Here is a 22,064-nt window from a genome sequence, read left to right on the forward strand (position 1 = left end):
AAACTACTTTTACTGTTATCCCCTTACTATATTTATAATTTGCATAGAACAATGTATTTTGGCCCTCCAAATATTCGACAAAGTGCTTTTATTAATGAAGTGTATTTACTGTTTGCTTACAACCACAGGCGAGGTCCTGTGACCAAGAAACAAAAAAAGAACTGAAAAATAACGATTTGACAGTACGCTCAAGACACATCATGTAACATGTCTTTATCATGCGTGGTAGGCAATGTCATAAGACCAATAAATAAAGAAATAACTTGAAAATAAAGACAATGTTGGTTGATTCATCTTATTTAAATTGTCTTGACGATTTAATATCTGTTTTCGTTTCATAAAATCTCATATAAAAAGAAAACTCATTTAAGATCCAATATGTGTCGGTTTATCATCTTTGTTTCTGAGGCCCTAACCATGACAAGTAAGGCGAATGACATAGCTTACCTAGAAGTTATATTCTGAAAGATTTGGTTGTATTGGTTAAACGTCCTATGAAAAGTCAGGGTCATGTAGGACGTGCTAGGTTTGTTGGTGGAGGAATGCCGGAGTACCCGGAGAAAAACCACCGGCCAGCGGTAGAACCTGGCAACTGCCCCACATGGGATTCTAACTCGCAACCCAGAGGTGAAGGGTTTTTGGTAAAATGTAATGTCGATATATTTTAACCACTCGGCCACCGCGGCCCCATTCGGAAAGACGAACAATATTATTAGATACTAGTAGTTTTCCAAGCCTGTGTTGAGACAGGAGGAGGGCTATTGTCTCATATAGATCTTGACACAAAAATCTTTTTATAAATTTTCTGATAGTTTGACCCCCATCATTGTTGTCTGACATACATTTCACAGCACTCCGCAAAGCTGTTTATCTACTTTAAGGGCAGTAAGGGTAAATTGCTGCGGCTGAGAAAACTTTAATGACCTAGCCGGTCACGTGGTACCAACGCGTCATCCGTTTCACCATGCTCTGATATCTGCTGTAGATATAATACTGTATATTTATAAAGAAAAACTACAGAGTCTTCTACAGTGAAAAACAATGACAGTGATATCCCTACTTTTGGTTTTGTTCCTGACATTATCCCATACCAGTTTGAACCTTTGATGAACACTGATAATTCTCTTTCTACGGATAAGGGGGATAACATCGCCAGATGTTTCAGATGCTGATCAAGAAAACCAAGAAGGTAATCAAGAGGATCGGTTGATAAACACAGCATGGTTTGTAATACACCTATTATTATTTTAATTTATTGGCATTAAATATAGATGTGGATACCTCCATGGGTATTCATCAGATAATTTCTTTTTAAAAGGTGAATTTAATCTGTAATATATCTTACATATTTTTTTTTTTTTTTTTTTACATTAAAATCATCCATGGAGAACAAACAATTTCTCCATTTATTACATTTTAAATGCATTAACCTTAATGCATTTGTATGATTGATATCAGTGACTTACGGCTTATATAATTACTACACTAATTTTACATACCTACATATTACAAATATACATGTATCTCAATAAAATCTCTTTTTTTTAATAAACATCAATGACAACAATGTGTAATACACTTTATTACTATGTCAATAAACAATTGAAGAATTCAATGAATGCGGATTATATTCTTAACAACAGAGGAATGTATAATAATGACATTGGTTACTATACTATGAGACAAAGCTAATTACATGGTTCAATTACCAAAAGTCATTTTTCCACTTTATGTTGTGAATATTTAGTAATATTTTTTTTATTTTCAACAGGTGTCCATGTGGTTTCTGTGATCTAATGGTTGCGTAATAGGAATCTACGGTCTGCTGTCATGAGATAAATGATATCAATTCCATAGTTTTCAATAAAAAATATCTCTGTAAATTGCTTATATTCTTATCAATTATACCTATTGCTATATTTATTATTAACGGTGTGTTGTTTGGTGTCTTCGGCGTCATGCTTCAGTGATATAGCACTATAAAAAGGGCAACAGTTCCATTATACAAGAAGACACAACCTCAATATACCGTAGTCTCCCATAAAACGCACCTCGCACAACATACAACGCATACATGAGAGGCCGTCCTTACATGACTATAGCTATTAATAGGACGTTAATTAATCAAACTAACAAACAATTATTATTAACAAAATGTTACTTTTGTTGCAATATTTATATACATTACATCAATCATCTTCTCGATATAATGTATTTATATGACGATATAGCCGCCACTATTACTGATATTATGCAATTATTTATTTAATAATGAGTACTGTAGCAATCGTATGAGTAATTAAGTAGCTGGCAATGGTGATGATGAATTGTCTTTAAGTTGTTTCCAGCAAACACACATTTGAAACAAGCACATTCCATGTATAGTAATGCTATTTATATACTATGAAAATTAGAAAAATACATTCAATCCCGGAGTGAACACCGTATAGTCGCCAGCTTTCACGGAATCATATTTTTGAGGTTTCGAGGTACATTGGGATAATCGCGAGAATTTCATCCGCGAAATTATGATGATTATGTGTAATATATTCAAAAAAAAAATTCTAGTCACATGGCCAAAATGGGATTCGCGCAAATTTAACTTTAAATCAAAATCTCGAAATGTATGAACATCGACAATAACCTTTCTTATATAAATACATATTATTGTAAGACTCAATTTTACTCATCACTTGATCTAAATAGGTGGGCATCTGCAAGTCACAAACATAAAGTATCATTGCAAATAGGTTACTATTTACAGTATGAAATGCCAAAACAACAAGTAACGGCCATAACAACCAAATTGATCTCATCGTATCAGCATATTTATGGATTGTTTCTGCACAAATCAGATGTCTGAGTTAATTGAAACAAGGAAATATTGACTTATTTCAGGTTGTCAATATTCAAAAACAATTAAGATGTATCCCAAATATAGTACATGTATTGTTTCATATAATTAATTTTAATTTGATATATATTTAGCAGACAAATATTTATACTGTGTAAGTAAGGATTCTGCCATTCCTGTAACGCTTTTGTAACCACTTACTGCTGTTTATTTCTTTTGATGAGTGACAGTAAATTATTACTAAATGTAAAACGTATCTAATGTAAATTAAAACAATAATATCAATAATTTTATTAATTACGGATATAGTGGGTTATCATAGCCAACAAGTGTTTTTAATGAGAATCAAATGTCTAAAATACAAGGTGTATTTAGATATAGCTTGCAACGTGATCATGATGAAAAGTACCATATTTAAAATGTATCATTCCACTTATGTTCGTCAAAACATTTTCACTATAAGTACTCAAATTTCCTAAGCTAATACGATTACTCCTCTGGTTTACTGTCTGTGTCCGAAGCATCAACAACGATATGCATGTAAGATGCGTCTTCCAAAGAGGTCGCTAATTTTCTTACACCATGAACCTCGTTTGCATGCCGGCCACAACCTAAATACCACAGTATTGAGGACATGTGTGCACATTTCGGGCTCTTTCCAGAGGATGATATTGGTAAAGTTATATTCTTCGGACTGCATACATTTAATAAAACCTTCTGCTTTTTTCTGAAAAGGTACGAAGTCTTGGTCAGCAAATTCTGAAGGGTTTTCATACTGTTTACATCTACCGGTATGATGTAAAAAAAAAGTGTCATCTGATCGATTTGAACTTTAAATAACATTTATGGTAGGTTACATCTTCTGGTTTGATATTTATAAAATAAATTTTCCGAAGAAACACCTTATATCCATAACATCTTTCACTTGCCAGGGAACGTCTCCCTTTGGTTTTGTCCGTTTTCCACACAATACTCAAGGAAAATTTGTCGGGCCAGAGCCCGGCATCCTGAAAAAAATGTTTATGTAGTTCAGTTTATCACAAAAATAAACATTGTACAAACCAATACAAAAAGCAACTATGAATTTTAAAATGTCGCTTTGAAATGGTCAAGGAAAATAAAAAAGAAATAATAAAAAAAATGTTCGAGAACCACTCGCCCAACACGTCCTATTTGGAAGATTTTAAAAGTGAATGAAGACAACATATTTCATCAGACGATCAGACGACACCTTTTGATTTCCAGGAAAAATGATTTTCATTAAATACTCTGTATATTTAAGTTAATTGGATCATTTTTAATTCAATACTCTATTATCATATGATTTTCTTCGGAAAAACAATCAGAACACATGCATTGACACAATAGTAGGAATGTATTGCTGTTGCGTCAAGCTAACAATATACGCGATTGACTTTATAATTCATTCAAATCATATGGAACTCCACCTTTAAATATCATTTATTAGTTTTTTTCTGACTACTGTTAATAAAAAAAACCCGTAGGGCGGATAATAGTCCTTACCGGATTTAGTCCTTTGCAGAAATTAAAAAGTAGCATTTATTTTCAAAACGTCAAGTATAATTATCAACATGCACCGTTACGCTTGCTCTGTACTACGTAACGGCTAGTAACATTTTAAAGCTACAAAAACCCATTAAACTCTAGCCTTCGCATCTGAACGAGTTTTACAATATTGTGCAGAGTCGGTAGGCGGATGAATACAGGCGTACTTAACTTATTCTCCCACTCTCTCTACGTCCTTGACTTAACCAAGAAGCATGTGTGAATGGGTCGAGGAGACAGACTCGGAAGGAAACGCCCTAAAAACAAAGAAATATGAAGGCAAATATTATGTCAGCCTTTTCCCTGGGAATATCAAGGATCATTTTGAGAAGTTAGAAGAGTTCGAGGTTCGCGATGACGACACTTTTATACTCTCCTATCCAAAATCAGGTACAGTTCTAGTTGTCGTGCATTGTTAACTTATCCATTGTGTATATACATATATAGATATATAATTATATACCTCTGTAATATGCAGTTAATAAAGAAACATGCCACAGAAACAATAACTTTAATATAGTATCGGTGTGAGTTGTCACAGTAGAACGGGTCTATTTGGGATCATATGGAATGCATGGAGAGCCAGTGATGTTAAGTTGCTATATTGTATACGGGATTCTTACTTACAACACTCGTATTTTTAATGGTCTTATTACTAGTGGATTATGAATCATAGCCCTAATATTGCTGACAGAGTAGCTGAAAGACATGAAATAGTGTTCATGTCCACGTCGATAGTTGATCAGATTTTTAAGTGAATGCGTCTCGTACGGTGCATGATGTTATATGGGACACACCGATTTGGAAAAGCAAGAGAGAGGCGATTTAAGGGGGAAATACGTTTGTGGTTTAAATTTTGACATGTAGAGATCTATTCCATTTACTGTACAGATCAACTGTAGCGTCTTTCCCTTACTCATAACTTAAATGTAATGTACAGTTCATTATATATTTATAAGTTTTCTTTTCATTGGTCACCTAGCTCATATCTATTATGTTATCAATTAATCGACTATCGAATATCCTTTCAGAAATTAAACAAAAATATCAAAGAAACAATGAATCGTCGAATGCAATGATAGATATGCGCCAGTGTACATTACCTACAATACATAATGTTAAAGCTTTCGACATTTAATGCTACTTTAATATCTAGCCGTTACGCCTGAACAAGTTTTTGTGTGAAGTGCCAGTAGAAAAATGCAAATTGTAACTGAATCTAGGATAATATGAATGAGTGTGGAAGGCAATGTCAGTTGTCACAGCAGCAAGGTTTTTTTATTCATGATTAGTTGTTGCAAAGTTACTGACAAATAAATTGATGAATTAGTATACATGTCGATGTGTTGACATAAGTGGCAATGTCTTAAGTACATGCGACATCGATGGTTGATATAAATCAAAAGATTAAACATTTCACACGATGTAGGGCACATAAAGTGAAAAACGGTGAAAAAAAACTCATAAAAGGCCACTTACGGGGAAACTCTATTTTATGAATTAAATGAAGACGTGTACAATGGACCGATATATGAAGTTATATAAGAATATCATTGCTTTTCCGGGTTTTTTTCTGTTTGTTATTCAATGGCTTCAATTAGAATTAAGGAATAATCAGTAATCAGTATAAAGATAATTAACATTTAAGCAGTATTCTTAGTCTCTTTTGAGTTGATAAGTCCATAGAAAAAACACAGTATTCACGTCAATGGAAAATAATGTCTTTTCATTTGTCTATGATATTGTGATATTATGTTCATAACTATTATGTTCTGAGTTAGGAGACTTCGAAATAGGATATAGCCAAGATTTGTGTTGTGCTTTCTTATCAGTTATTTTGTTTCGATTTGTAATAGGAAAAACAAGCAATGACATTAAAGCATTGATTTTATTGCAAACCAAAAATCGTTTAAAATAAAGTTTGATATTGAAATGTGTGATTGGTTATGCTTGTTTAAAAATGATTATAAAAAATCATAAAAATACAATTGTCCTTGTCCTATCTATACTGTAAGCTCTAGACAGAAACTAGTTGAAGGGTGAAATGGCATGCTTTTGATGAAGTGATCTGTACTTCGAACGCATTGAGGTCATAATATGACCTGTTACAGTTGATGTTGTTAAGGTAGCTCCATACTTTTGGAAAAACCCATGTCATTTTTTTCTAACAGGTCTTATTTTCTTGCATTTTTCATGTAGATTTCAAATCTGTAAAGATAAATGGGTGTTCTCGAACTACTTTTTGAGATATTTCAGCTTGAAATATACCATCCATGCAAATTTGCTGACCGAAAATAGAAAAATTCATAAAATTATGTTTTCTGTAATATTAGGGTGAATGTAGTCTCGATCCTGTTGATTTTTTGTCCTAAATTTCTGACGATAGAACAATATACAAAACTATTTTATTTTTACAAATGCCAACTAATTTTTGTTATTTCCCAGGACCGTTTCTATATACGTAATTACCATGTTTTGCCATATTTTCGCCCGTAAAAAATCAATGAATAGGCCAAAAAGGAAATGAAAACCCATGTCAATTTCACAATATTTGTATATGATATGCCCAAGGTAATATGTTTTTCAAATATCATATAAAAACACGGGGTCCTCGATCAAAATTTCACAATTTTGTAAGCTTGATGTTTGTAACTCGCAACCCTACCCCCATTTCATCCAGTGCTAGGATGGGTTATATTTGACTATTTTTTGAAAATCATGCCGCAAAAAAAACATTCCACATCAGTTCATATGTTTTTGTGATATAATATCTGGTTTATGTCTGTTTGTTTTTATGATTTTCTCCAAACTGTGTGTTTAAAGGAAATCCGTATGCGATTTTTTTTAGAATTCCGGAATTTCGGTCCGGCCGGGTCCCGTCTTATGATTTATAGCGACGAACGGCACTTCCGGTGTTTAAAAATCCATTCCCATTTACTACAGGGACCGCAAAAACCTCAGAGATAGCATATAATTTTCACTTCACTGCTTTTATTTGATTTATTTAATGATTTTAAACATTCAATATCATATGTAGACAATTTTCACCTATTGAAAAAATAGCCAAGTGTGATGTCGTGGTGTATCGGAAACCATTCTGGAATTCAAAACAACCTCCGCAACTTCCGGTATAGCGTCATATGAGTTGGCGCGATTTTCAAAAGTATGGACCTACCTTAACATGTCGGGTTATTTAAAGTTCAGCTGGGATATTGAATATCAGCTACCGGCGTGAAGAGAATTGTTAAACATGTGTTTGTCAAATTTCCGTTGGCGTTATATAATTAGGTCTCGTTATGATAGTCACTAAAACTTTCACTAGGTTTGAAAATTATTTTGACTTGAACACAACCTGAATGCTAAATGTAATGTAAATGATAATGTTGTGCAGTACAATACATGTAGCTGCGCGAAGATTTTATGTAAATTTACATAATTAATCACGACCAGAGATTTAGTCCGCTTGATTACTAGTAGGGAGTTCAACCGATCGAAAATCCTCCATACCCAATGCATTCACTTTAATAAGATCCATTCATCAACTATTACTTATCAAAACTGAAGGCACGGCATGCGACAACAAATAAATATGTAATTTCATCCTTTGATGTACATCAAAAGAATCATTTAACAGTTACGGTATATTGTATGGCTTTGAAGTTGAGCATCGCTCTCTGTTAATCGTCAAAGAAGTCTCTGCAGACCTGTGATTGGTCAGATTGTTTTTTCTCTCAAACTGCCTTCAGTTTTACTATGACAGGGGTGGGTATAACGACAGTGATAGAAACCCTGGAAAATCTAGGATGGCTTAACTATATATCCTTTTGACGTCTTATGAAGGGTGTTATGGTATTGTTAATGGTTGTTATGTTGATTTTACGCAAACATGATACATGATACATGGTGAATACTAGCCGCAATATACCGCTCGGCTAGAGAGAACTTCTCTTTAGCTCGATCGGTTGAGCTTCAGACTAGTATCCCAAAGTCCCGAGTTCGAATCCTGGCAGAGGCAGTGATTATGTTTGTATCAAATCATGTGCTCTGTTACATTATATTCATGCATCTACAAAACACATTGAAAATTTTGTTCTGGCACACACAAGGATATCCGTTCTAGGGGAGACATAACACCTCAACGCAACTGCAAATGAATAAGTGACACATATGCTATGTTGAAGATAAAAATATGTGTGTATGGGATCTTTGAAAATAGGATGTAGTCAAGCAAATTTTGAAAGAATTTCCATTATTTACGTGTTTAATTGAATTAATGCATCAAAAGAACAAAGAAAATATCATTAAAAACCACATTGCAATCTAAAATGCCATAATAATATAGAAATCTGAAATGCAAGGCTGCTTTTTGTTTGCTAGTTTTGGTTTTCAAGTAAAACATTTACATGCATTCGGGCTTAGTTATATGTTAGCTTAGACGAGACAGACGGTATAATGGGATCTACTTATGTTGAATTTACATTGTAATGGATTTTGGGTCAGTGTATGGCATGTTACAGTTCATGTTATAAACATACCGGGGTGTTTTATGTTCAACTAGGATTTCACAAACCTTAGCTGCTGGCGTGTTGAGAAACGTCAAACGTTAAGTCAATAAGTCTCGTTATGATAAATACAAGTACATGTATGTAGTAAGTTTTAACGGCCCTTGACTATGTTTGCAACCCAATTAGTCCTCAGTAAACACGACTATAATCATTAACATGATTAAAAGGAGAGGATATTTGGTTGAGTATCCTTAATGTCCTATTTACGGCAGATACCATTAAAGAACAACATCACACACTGTCCACTGTCACATGCGGGAGGGGCGATGGTCGAGTGGTGAAGATTTTTCGACATATTACCACAAGTCCTCCACCTCTGGGCCGCGAGTTCGAATCCCATGTGGGGCAGTTGCCAGGTACTGACCCTTGTTCGGTGGCTTTTCTCCGGGTACTCTGGTTTTTCCCCATCAACAAATCTGTCACGTCCTTACATGACCCTGGATGTAAATATGAAGTTGAATTGATTAAACCAAACCAAACTGTCACATGTATGTGTAGAATGTCTATTTTTTAGTTGTCTGCAGTATGTAATTATGTACTATAAATAACATTATTTTCGGGTGTAAATACATTTGACGGGGAAAGGATATCGCGAAAATAGATTTCTTGCTGTATTGATAAGAGTACCAATACCAGTACTGATACGAATCTTCTGTATCTCAAATGGAACGCGCCGTACCAGTACAACTGAACCGGTTTTCAGAGGCATACCATCTGGATCCAAGATAGTTTTTCCTTTGTCATCGAAATGTTTTCTTTGTTGAAAACAAGACAGAGATTATATATATGCAATGAAATTACATGAATTATTTGTTTCAATGTATTCACTTGTATTACATTTATATTCATTTTGTTATAAACAAAGAAAATAATTTGCTTTTATATAAGAAACATATTTGCATATGGGTTCCGCCATCATGGAAAATATTCAAATGCGTTCCATTAGTGAGTGCCATATCAATTATGTACAGCTCTTACGAATCTTCAAATGGAACGCACTATATGATAATACTTATCTATTATGGCCTTGTTGAGAGAACACTATTGCCTCATAGTATTGTCGAGATATGGAATAGTGCCCGAGAATACTATCAATAGTGCCCTCTCAACCAGGCCGTAATGGGTTTAGTATATCACCTTCACATCGGACTCGTTCTAATGTCATCGTATCAGAAGCACGTCAAGCGACACTTCGCATCGCTATCTCCATTTCCACGCCACATATGTTACATTAAAAGTACAACTTATGAATTAACGCAGAAGTCCGTTATCAGCTTCATGAAGATTAAAAGTAGATCAATGAGTGAACTGTCTTCTGTAGAAAACCAACACTTTTTTGTTTTCATCCCCGCACACAACAGCCTGTCCGCCCTCTTGACGTCTTGGTCGAAGTGCAACGTTATAATTCACGTTCAATTTCGCACAACTTCGATAGTGCACGCTTGACCGGGCACTATTGCAAGTAGTAGTCATGTGTGTATCCAATCAGAATCAAGTATTCTGTCAAGTGATGTACTAATAATATTTAAGAATAGATCGTGAAATGAGTTCGCCAAGAAAAAATAATCTGATGCATGCAAACGTAAACTTATTTGCCGTGATAAATTGGCTGTGTTTAGTTCTTATAGTACATGTAATAGTATAAACTTTTACCCTTTTTATAGCCCTATCACACTGAAGCGAACAACTTGAAATATTCAGATCATATTATACTGACAATGGAAATAACAGTCATACGTTCTTTATACTGAATTTACATTAACATAACATATCTTATGTATATATATTTCTGAAACATTATGAATTTTGTAAATTACTGAATGCTTCGAATAGGGGACTGAAAGAGTAAAACAAACCAAATAAAAAATGATTATGCTAGGGAAATAATTATTATCATGAGCTAATATTTAACAACCTTTCCAAATTTGTATTGCCTAAACAATTCCATGTAGGCAAAAGTAAGTACTAAATTTTAAAGAATAGATAAATAATGTTTACTGCATTATTGAAATGATGGACATTGTTGTTGGAAATTGTTTTTTCTTAATTTTGCTTTCCTTTTTAACAAATTTGATAAAAAAATATCAAAACAATAAAAATAATAACACAAAAACATGCACTGATAGACAAATTTATATTTTGTTTCAGGGACACACTGGGCCTTTGCGATCGCCAGCATGCTACGTAATGGATCGACTTCTTACATCGGGTCACCGAATTTCTTGGACTACAACGAGGTTGACGTTCTGGACAAGTTACCGTCACCCAGGCTTTTGGCGTCTCACATGACCTTTGACCGACTTCCTCGACAAGTCAGAGAAGGGAAGGGAAAAGTACTTGTTATTTCTAGAAATCCGAAAGATGTTGCCGTATCCCTGTATGCATTTCTCTTGAAATTAACTTATTCAGATTTCACGGGATCCTGGGAAGGATTTCTCAAGTTCTACCGGGAAGGAACCAGTAAGATAATATTATCATTGTTTGACCTGATTATCAAAATATCGGTTAAATTACAATCATTTAAAAGGCGAGTTTTACCAATAATACTGGTATATAATCAATACCCCACTCTCTGTATAAATGTAAATAAAATATTTCGTTTTTTTGCTTTATTTAACACTGATTTAATATGTTTTGGACTATTCGGGTAACAAAACAGCCTCTAAAAACAGTTCCAATGGTTGGTCCCAAAACCTGTGGAAAAGAGTTAGGACCGATGATAAGGCATGAAACAACTTGTGTAGTACACTCAATCGATCTCCAAACAATAGGGCCGTTCCTGGCTACCATTTCCTGTTATTAAGTATCCGTATCCTACCCTAGCCTGTTTCCCATTGATTAGATATATTATATTCATTGTTTATAGCTATAGATTCATCATGTTTATTTATAGCTTTTTGCCGTTTTGCCGTGAAACTGTATAACGTTTTGTTTGCTTGTAATTTCATTTTTTACGAAATGATTTTTTGGTGCAGACTGCGCAACACCATTTTATCTATCCTGTCAGAAGCTCTATATTTTGCGTTTACTATTAAGGTAAAAGGTTGTGACAACATTTTACAACCCTTCGAGTATCATCATCATCGTCATCATTTATCATCATTCATCATCATCATCATCATTATCTTTCTTTATGCTCCAAACTGAGAGAGCATAGAACAGAAATTAAAAAAAATATACAACATAGATTAAAAATGTCTCATTTCTTAAGCAACGCATCAAAGTACTTTGCTTAGGATGTATCAACCATTATTATATACATCTTTACGTTGGATTACTGTGAAGAACAGGCTTATGACATTTTACGACCCGTCGAGTATGGTCACGCCCTTTTAAAAACCAAGGTCATATAGGAATCTTTTTTTGTGTTTGAAGTATTAGTCACGTTCAAGTCTCGTAACAGTTTTTGTGATTTCCAAAACAGATTTGTCTCCTTTGTAGCCAGTTGGCCTATGCCAAATGTGGCAATGATAGACTTCTGTTGTCTGAAAAAGTTTGTATACATAGGATTTTGGGAATGATTAATTTGGCAGCCATTTTGAAAAAACAATTTGCTTCTTGTATGCTTTGTAGAGAGTCACGCTATTTAATTATTAGTGTCTCCTTGTGATGTTGGAACCCTTACCCATTTTACAGTGCTATCACATTGAAACATGCCGTCAGAGACACAAAGCAGGACACCTCGCCCGGTCACATTGTAATGATAACAGGTACACCAGTCGTCTCACTCCCTTTCTGATAATCAGGACCAAACACAACCATCGTTATAGGCTGTTGTGTCTCGACCAGGAGACAGGACCTTGAGCATAACACATAGGGGCAAACACTCAACGCAAGGCCAAATGTGGCCAAGGCGGTGTCAAGGGAGACATCCGGAAAACGAAAAAGCTCTCCCTTTCGCTGAACGCTAAACAGGATCAGAGACGACCAGTTTTATTATTGATTATTGACTGTGGTGTTTCTCGACCACTCTTGGTGTCTGAACTCAGATACAATGGAGACAACAGGTAAACTCTAACACCTTAACTACAGGACAGCTGTTCGGGTATGGCGAGGGAGGTATTCATGAAAGAATAAATGCCTTAAACATTGAATTTATTATAAGTATATTATATTTTGACACTTACACGATACACTATCTTACTCAATGGCTTTGTAATTGATAAAGCATAAATAAAGACCCTTCAGTGTTACATGTATATTTTTATTTCTCATTGATTTAATGGTATGAATAATTGGTTTTGAGTTTTGCTGACAAAGAATGATGATGCGTTGTTGCTCGACTATGTTAAAATTTTATTCGGTAATCTATTGAAAATTACAAAGTTTGATGAATTCAGGTCTGAAGGTCATTGAAATTGACAAACATGCATGCATGATGCCTTGTAAACATTACAGATAGTTACAACACTGAATTAGTGTACTGTACAAATCTTACTTTTTTCCCTTTAGCCTATATATATTTAGATGGAAATATGCCTGCAGAAATCACTTTATACATACTTAATGACACTGCAAAATTGTGAAATGATATTGTAGACCACATCTCGGTTTCATTGTCTGACTATGTACTTATTTTACTGCACTGTGAATGCAAATCTAGTTATGTTTATTAGCATTGATAACTATGATTAATAAGGGTGTTACTTTTTACAAATCAGCAGTAATATAAAACTATACTACAGATTTCCATAATCTTAAATAACAAATGTATACGTTCATTTTTGAGTGGTTAGTATAATGTGTGTATTGTGTTATCTCAAGAAGATACTTATGGGTGAACTTAAATACCTTCTTTCAAATTAAAAAAAAATGTATTTAATATAACATTTTTGTATTTACATGTATCTCCCATGACCTTCTGTTCATGTTGTGTTATTGACATTAACTAAAAATGAATAACAAAAAAATAATAATAAAAAACATATATATTTACTACCTGTTCCTGCCGTCTATTGCAGTGATGTATGGTTCCTGGTTTGACACCCTATTTGACTGGGAGAAGATCGAGGCCACGTATAAAGGGGACAACATCATGTATTTGATATACGAGGACATGAAACAGGCTAGTATTTGTTATAGAATAATATACAGTTGTTTCATGCCTTTTCAGTCAATGCTTAAAACTTTTTACCGAGGTGTTGGGACCAACCCGATGAACTGTTTCCAAAGGCCAAATGCCGAGTAAAACAGTTTATAGGGTTGGTCCAAACACCGAGGGGAAATAGTCTTGACTGATGACTGGAAAGGCATGCAACAACTGTTTTGTTACCTGAACCTCAATCTTAAACTTATCACAGCTTCTGGCGAGAAAGACTTTCGCCGAAAGAATACCGGTATTTGGGTCCGGCGCGTCGATGTTTATGACGTCAACAATAAAGCGCATGCAAACATTTCGCGTGGTCAATTGTCAAACCATTGACCGGTCAATTGTCAAAATTACTTCATTTCCATTTATATAGAGAGTCAGGTAACAATTCATAATATATCTTGATTTGCACGCCATGCTTTTATATTTCCAATTACTAGCCGCTTAAGCTGGCGCCGCCTCACTTTTGGCCTTGAGATGAGCGTTCGCCTCTGTGAGGAAGGCTCTGGGTTCTATCCCCTGGCCGAGACACACCAAAGTCTATAAAAGTGGTAGTTTCTGCTCCTGCTTAGCGCTCAGCATACAGGACGACTGGTTCGCCGTTTGTCAGTATAATGTGACCGGGTGGGGTGTGTTGCTTGGTGTCTTCGGCGGCATGCTTCAGTGATATAGCACTATAAAAAGGACAACAGTTCCACTACACAAGAAGACACAACATGAATATTCCGTAGTCTCCCACAACATCATCTCGCACAACATACACGCAACACACCGCATACATGGGAGGCCGTCCTTACATGACCATAGCTGTTAATAGGACGTTAAAACAAGCAAACAAACAAAGTTAAGGAACCTTCCGTTAAATCTACATGTATAATGCTTTCCTATGGATATTTTTAAGTCAATTAATTCCTTAAATTTAAGGAATGTTCGTGAAAAACTGGGTCCCAGATATCGTAATTTAGCAATTAGTTCTTATTTCTAAATAATTAGAACACTGTATCCACATGTCTGATATGCTAGGATTTATAGCTTTAAGATACTTTCAACAACTGGGTTGATTTAAGGAGCTAGAGCGAAAAATACTTATTTTATCAAGACCGATTTACTGCAGCTTTTAAAAAGAAAATTTCACAAAAAAACCTGAATCAAATGTTAAACAGGTTTCGCATCATGTTATTTTTATAACAGTTGAATGCAGATGGATAAATGGTATCCCACAGCTACATCTTTGTTTTTAGTCGTATATGGACATTATCTTTCCTTCCGAGTTGTTGACATATTAATTGATATTCATGCAGTGTCCGTTTGTCCGGGAACAAACAATGTATGCACATTCACGATGCATCAACACAATTACGGTCCTTAATTACAAAACAAACCAAATGTTTGCGGAAGTGCGTGTACGGCATGGTATCGTGAAGTAGATGACATTCGAATAATGATAAACTCAACACATTCAGACACGTTAACCTACTGACCGACGAAATAAACCAGACATACTTAAGTAAAAGTTGTTGTTCGATATGTACCTTGTCTATTTTATCCATCGTAGAATTACTACATACACAATGCACCGGAACTATAGACATGAGACTAATATTTCACCTGACCCGCTTTGTCCATATTCTGGAACACCCTCTATGACATGGAAATACCTTGTTAACATGTTTGTGTTTTTCGTGTATGTCGAGTTAATGACCATGAATATGGTATTAGTATCAATTAATCGTCCGATCCGAAATCTGGAAAGGTATAAATATAGACGAAAATCCAGATAAGGCCGTACTCTTGAGCTGTCGTAGCTGGCAGAACTATCTAAAACATTGAAATTCTAGAGAGTTTGGATAGCAGAAAAAAGGTAAGGGAAAGAAATACATTTATACAGATATGGAATGATAGCAAAATTAATCCGACATATATTATTGTTCATATTACTGTGATATTTACAAAGCAGTTGCATTGCTTTCTTCGCACCGATTTTGTTTTTCCCATAGGTGTTTAGCACGCTGGTAAGTCAAATACCCACTATAGACTTATCTTTATATATTAGTCTATAGTGGGTCTTTGACTTACCAGCGTGCTAAACACCTATGGTATTTCCATGATGTATCTTTATTATGTTTTAAGCTAAATCAGAAATTAATTATAAGCTAATAAGACACTTTAATGTATTTTACTCTTGTTAGTGTATTGTTGATATGATTTTACACTGATAAGAATCCACATTTTTATCGTGTTCCTCAATATCCTACAAAATATTGTGATTTTATTAATTTGAAAATCCATGATATTATTACAGAGTATCACCTTCCAGAACAGATATGAAGACCTTGATAATAGTCACGGCGTTGCTGGCGGTGTCATTAGGAAATGATAACGGTTTCGGTAAGAAAATCATTATTATTCGAAATATGCTGCATTTCTACTTAGAATCAAGTTATATTAACATAAATATTACAAAAAATATACTTCTGTGAAAAAACAAATACCTTACATCACCAATTTAGTGTGTAGCATATCTGTAACTATTCATTATTACCATACATAAATTGGTTATCTTTCAGATTCGATTATTAACTGATAAATGGATATGTGTTTTTCTATAACATGGAAATGTTTTTTTTTCAGACGATAACAACGGTTTCATTGGCGGCCCATTCATTGGAGGTGGTATCAGTGATGGTATTGATCACTTTGGCTCTAACAGCCTTGATGACGGCGGCTTCATAGGAATAGGCGGTATTGGTGGTGGAATAGGTCATGGCGGCATCGGTGGCGGAATAGGACATGGTGGCATCGGCGGTGGAATAGGACATGGTGGTATCGGTGGTGGAATAGGACATGGTGGCATCGGCGGTGGAATAGGTCATGGTGGCATCGGTGCTGGCAGGGTACTAGGAAGCGGTGTGGCTGGAGTAGGCCGATTTAGGGACATCGGAGGCTTTGATGATTTTAACGGTATTGGCGGAATCGAAGGCGGATTTGATGATAATGGATTCATTGGAGGAAGAATAGGCGGAGGGATAGGCGGTGGAATAGGCGGAGGAATAGGCGGTGGGATAGGCGGAGGGATAGGTGGTGGAATAGGCGGAGGGATAGGCGGTGGTCATGGCATTGGTATGATTGGAGGTGGAATCGGAGGAGGACATGGAGCTGGTATAATTGGTGGAGGTATCGGAGGAGGCCAAATTGGGCCGTACTATGACAGTTATGGCAGTCGCGATGGCTTCATCGGGGGTCGTAAGTATCATGGTTAATATATAACTTTACGATCTAAGGCAACACGTACAGCTCTTTATCGTTAGTTATATTTGCTTGCTTTTGTTTAAATATATCATCAAGGTTTAAATTAAATATTGAAATATACCAAAATAAAAGTAATTTCATTATAAGTAATCAGATAAATACCCGTTTATCTTTTATATTAACTATTAAATGATTCAACATGAAAATACTACGAGCAGTGCTTTAAAGTTTACATTTTTCTCACTAGTTGGATCAGGTGGAGCTTTGACTGGAGGTGTACGTGGATTCGGTGTTGGGGGTATCAACAGAGGATTTGATGATATAGGTAGGGGATACAGCAAGGGATATAGCAAGGGTTACAGCAAGGGTTACAGCAAGGGTTACCGACCTGTAATTAGGCAACGAGTCCTCCCCAGAGTTCAGCCAAGGATCCAATACCAGCCAAGAATCCGTATGCCATCGTTCAACAGAGGTAAGATTTTCATGTAATAAGTGTGTAAAGATATATTTTATACACCTTCTCAACTGTTGATTAGCCCTTCCCCATAACCATCGTCCAAGTCAATGTATTTGCCGCTATTTAATATTGAACTATTGTGTTATTGAAATCAGTGTGGAAGGATATAGCGTTCATGAAACATGTTTATTATTACAATATACTTAATCTGGCGTTTATAACTGTTTTATGATACATCTCATACATCTATAAAGGTATAAAGTTATCCAAAGGAAACCCTATATCTCTAAGGGACTATTTCTTTAAAGATATGTAGGATTGGCATACAAGACTTTATCGATTTTAGCAACTTTAATATTTAAAACCAAGAAAAACATTTAAATAGTATACTTTTAACGTATATATAAAGTATTTATTAAACCAAAGTCGTTCAATAACAGGATCCGCAGGGTTCGCCAGGATGCCCTACACCAAAGGATACCCTTACATGTCCCGATCCCTCGGGGTCAGCGGTCTGCGTCGCCCAATGAAGGGAGGAATTGGAATGGGAAGTTTGGGAATCCCTAGGTTCCCTCAAAGGACTATCAGACCAAGCTACAAAGGCTACACAAAGGGTCACTACTCCAAGGGGTACTCTAAGGGTGAGTTCGATACCGTTGTTAAATATATTGATAAACATTTCGATAAAATATTTACTCAATTTAAGAAAAAATGTATATATGTTTTATATGTAAATGAGCATTTAGTAGACTATAATATATATATATATATATCAATACACGTTTTGCTCGATCAAAGGTTAAATCCACATATTAAAATGCCTTCAACACATAACTAAGAAATTTTAAAATATTAGCTTAATACGAAGTATTCCATATTAAGTTTTGTATCATTGTCTCTTTTGTTTTCAGCTAAATTTGATATGTTTGCAGTCGTGCATTAAATACCATATAAGCTTAGAATAATGTTGTATTACATACTAGTATGGTATAAACTATACAGTGCAACCTGTTTCTTTCTTTTAAAAATCGCTCATGTGGTATTTACGATCTTTACGTTATTACCAAATAAAATTATATGTGGAATGAACAGTAACAGTTTCAATAATGTTTTTTTACTAAAATGTTCATGTAACGCATCGTCATCTCAAGATTAGTTCATATAACCCAGTAAAACATTGTGTATTTTCGCATGAAGAACGATGACATTGCAATTAATGTGGCTACATCACAATTCTATGTGTATACACTAATGGAATATGTGTATACGTAGTTTACTTATGATTACTGCAGATTAATCTTCTTGGTTTTTCTCCACTACAGGTAGAAGCTATTAAGCATGATTTTCGGTGTCCAGCCCTAGGCATAGCAGACGACACGATCAGACGACATTCGAGGTCACCGCGACAATAGTGGACCACCATATACTCACTTAAACTGGTTACATCCAGGGTTCAAAGGACAACACATCGGTGTTTGAACAATGCCTCATTGATTTATGGATTATCGACACAAACGGATCTCTATCACTTTTGCGAAAGGTGTGCTGGAAACTACGGCTATCCAAGAATACTGCTGTATTTTTTTAAGATTTAGAGTTTAGAGATATGCATTGAAAAAAAATACTGTTTGTTGACAGTACAAAAAAGACATTTATCATTATTCAAAATATATTTATTGTATTACAATCCATATACTTTAAAGTATTCACCTTTTCTACGTATTTATTCATTTTCAACATTAAATATGTTCATAATCAAATTAAGTATTCCCAATAAAGCTTTGTTTCTAAAATGCTGTTTTGTTACTCCTTGAACAAACAAAGGCATTTCCAAACATCTTACGCCGCACGGAAACCTGCGAAGATTATCAGTGTTTGTAGTTTACCACGCATGTGGTATAAGTTTCGTTAGGTTGGGGACTCATTGTTATTATTTGATTTGCCTGAATACGAACAAAACTGATGAATGCATTTGAGTTTGTTTACTGCGCACTAGAATAATATTTTATTTCCAATTTAGATAACGTTGTAGGATCCAGATTATTTGTACCTAATAATAACAGATATGTATACGGGAGACTGAACTGCAAAAAAAAATTATATATTTTTTTTAAAATTTACATCATATGGTATATTGTGAATTCGCCAAATACTTTTATTGCAAATGACGCTAATATACATGTCCATATTTATGAAAACAAATGTATGTGTTTTATCGGATTAAGCATTCTCGCCTGGATCGAAATGAGAAGTCAACTAGAATTGACGATACTATATATTCGGTCCGTATTTTCTCAAGAGTTAATCGTAAGATTATATAGGTTTGTATATTCGTGATGTGACTTATTATATTCTGTCGTGCTTCGTTCTTTTATGCCCACCAGCATAATTAATTTAGATGTGAAATTGGGGGGTTTGTACTGTAGATGATCAAGGGATCATTTTTATTAATTCCCTGCTTTCCGTATCGTAAAGATCATAATGCATAAAAATGAGAATGATGTATTTTGTCAAATGAAAATACTTATTATTGCCTTAACATGGTGGGCCGGATTTACTTGAAATATCATTCATATATGTATTAAGATAAAATTATTTGAAGAATCCACAAGAGTTAGAATAGACAGACAGATGCTATTTGTAACTTTTATGGGACGTTACTCTCTGTTATTTTGCAGTTTTAAGTGTGTCCAGTATTTTGCTTATCACTTCCAACGGTGATCGATCGAAGTTGTAATAAAATTCTTCCCCAAAGAAAATGCATTGATATGTTATAATAAACCACGAATATATATTTATAAATTTGCATAACTGTTTACATTAACTCGATTTCTCCAGACATTTAAAAAAAAAAAATTCGTATTTAGATTTAAAGACACGTATTTCGAAAATGAGGAGAAACTCATTTATAAACTCATCAAATACTGGGAAACTTAATCCATTTGCACAAAAACTACTATGTGTAATTGTTTATTTGTATGATAGTCATACATGCAAGGTTTTGTTGAGTTCTTCATGTGACTATATGAGAGATAGCAGTAAAGTTAATATCAGCTGCAATGTAACCTCATGCAGAACTGTATAGTATGTTTCTCGGAGGGATATTCATTCATTAACCTAAATATACTTCTTAACTACACAAACTAGAACAGCTTAGTATTTATATCCATAAATTAGTTACAGTATTTCTGTGATGATCCGGTATTTATGTTCGTTAGTTAATTAATTAATTTTGAAAAAAGCAGTGCAGCGTAAATAGTGCAGTCATGCATGAACATCATGCCACTCTCCACTGTAAAATGGTAATATGACAGGTAGCGATTAACATCCTTTCTTTGTAATTTCGTAAGGTTTTCTTTTGAAATCAAAACGAATTATTTACCATTTTAAGTGGAGAGATCGGTCTTAAAATTGGAGCTTTAGAAACGTCTTTATTATAGTTATTACCGTAAATAGTTTGTCACGTTGTCTTTCAAATCGCCGACAATAAGTTATGCCAGAAATGTAAAGTAACAAATAATATTTCAAGTACAAAAGTGCATTTTTAATATTGGAATATGATCAATTAAACATTACAAATATTTAGCAAACATCTTGAACAAAAGTCAATGGAAAAATAAACCTGTTTTTATCAAATGATTTTTTTTTTGTTTTCGAATCACTTACAAATATAATCTAGTGATCAAAATGTGCATACCATGCATGTGGACACCTTTGTCGATTTTAACCAAGTAGTAACACATATACATAGAATGTAAATAGTCCGAATTTCCATACGAGCACCTGTTAAAAGAATATCTGTCCACAGTATACCTGGTTTGTGTAAGGGAGTGTGTGAATATTACCTCATCGCTTCTGTTCCACGCCTCACTTCTCGCAGTCCTGTCACACACCTGTCATTACTACAACACTAACACCTCTGTGATGTAACACGTCAAGCGTGTACATGACTTAATAGCTCATCAAACTCGTAACAAGGGTGAAGTGCTAATCGTCATGAACCTCCAGCGTTCAGATAGAATTTACGAAAAATTAATTTTACTACCAGATCTGTTCTCCTTGTAAACTCTTTTAAAATCAAATTTTTCCCAGTGATTAGTTTTTGTTTTTAAAAGAAATTCAACATCTGTCCAGGAGGATGGGTTTAAAATAAAGACACATATCTATACCATTTGTAATAAGCATTGGTTTGTCTAAATCGTTCAAAACGATTGTTATTTTTGACAGAATATACATACAAAAGGTATTATTATATTACCATCATATACAAAAGCTGTATTAAAA

At 34.6% G+C, this 22,064-nt stretch overlaps 2 protein-coding genes across 2 annotated transcripts; both read left to right on the forward strand.

Moving 5' to 3' along the window:
• The first annotated feature begins 4,542 nt into the window (after positions 1–4,542).
• LOC138330614 (amine sulfotransferase-like) lies at positions 4,543–14,173 on the forward strand. Its single transcript, XM_069278172.1, has 3 exons — positions 4,543–4,810; positions 11,134–11,445; positions 13,947–14,173. The coding sequence occupies exons 1-3, from the start codon at positions 4,636–4,638 to the stop codon at positions 14,171–14,173; spliced, it is 714 nt and encodes a 237-aa protein (XP_069134273.1). The 5' UTR covers positions 4,543–4,635.
• A 1,691-nt stretch (positions 14,174–15,864) lies between these two features.
• LOC138330866 (uncharacterized PE-PGRS family protein PE_PGRS46-like) lies at positions 15,865–19,349 on the forward strand. The gene is made up of 6 exons (XM_069278368.1): positions 15,865–15,935; positions 16,377–16,462; positions 16,706–17,317; positions 17,571–17,795; positions 18,221–18,421; positions 19,103–19,349. The coding sequence occupies exons 2-6, from the start codon at positions 16,399–16,401 to the stop codon at positions 19,114–19,116; spliced, it is 1,116 nt and encodes a 371-aa protein (XP_069134469.1). The 5' UTR covers positions 15,865–15,935; positions 16,377–16,398; the 3' UTR covers positions 19,117–19,349.
• Positions 19,350–22,064: the final 2,715 nt, after the last annotated feature.

Source organism: Argopecten irradians, chromosome 9 (genome assembly GCF_041381155.1).
Source record: "Argopecten irradians isolate NY chromosome 9, Ai_NY, whole genome shotgun sequence".
Classification (NCBI taxonomy): Eukaryota; Metazoa; Mollusca; class Bivalvia; order Pectinida; family Pectinidae; genus Argopecten; species Argopecten irradians.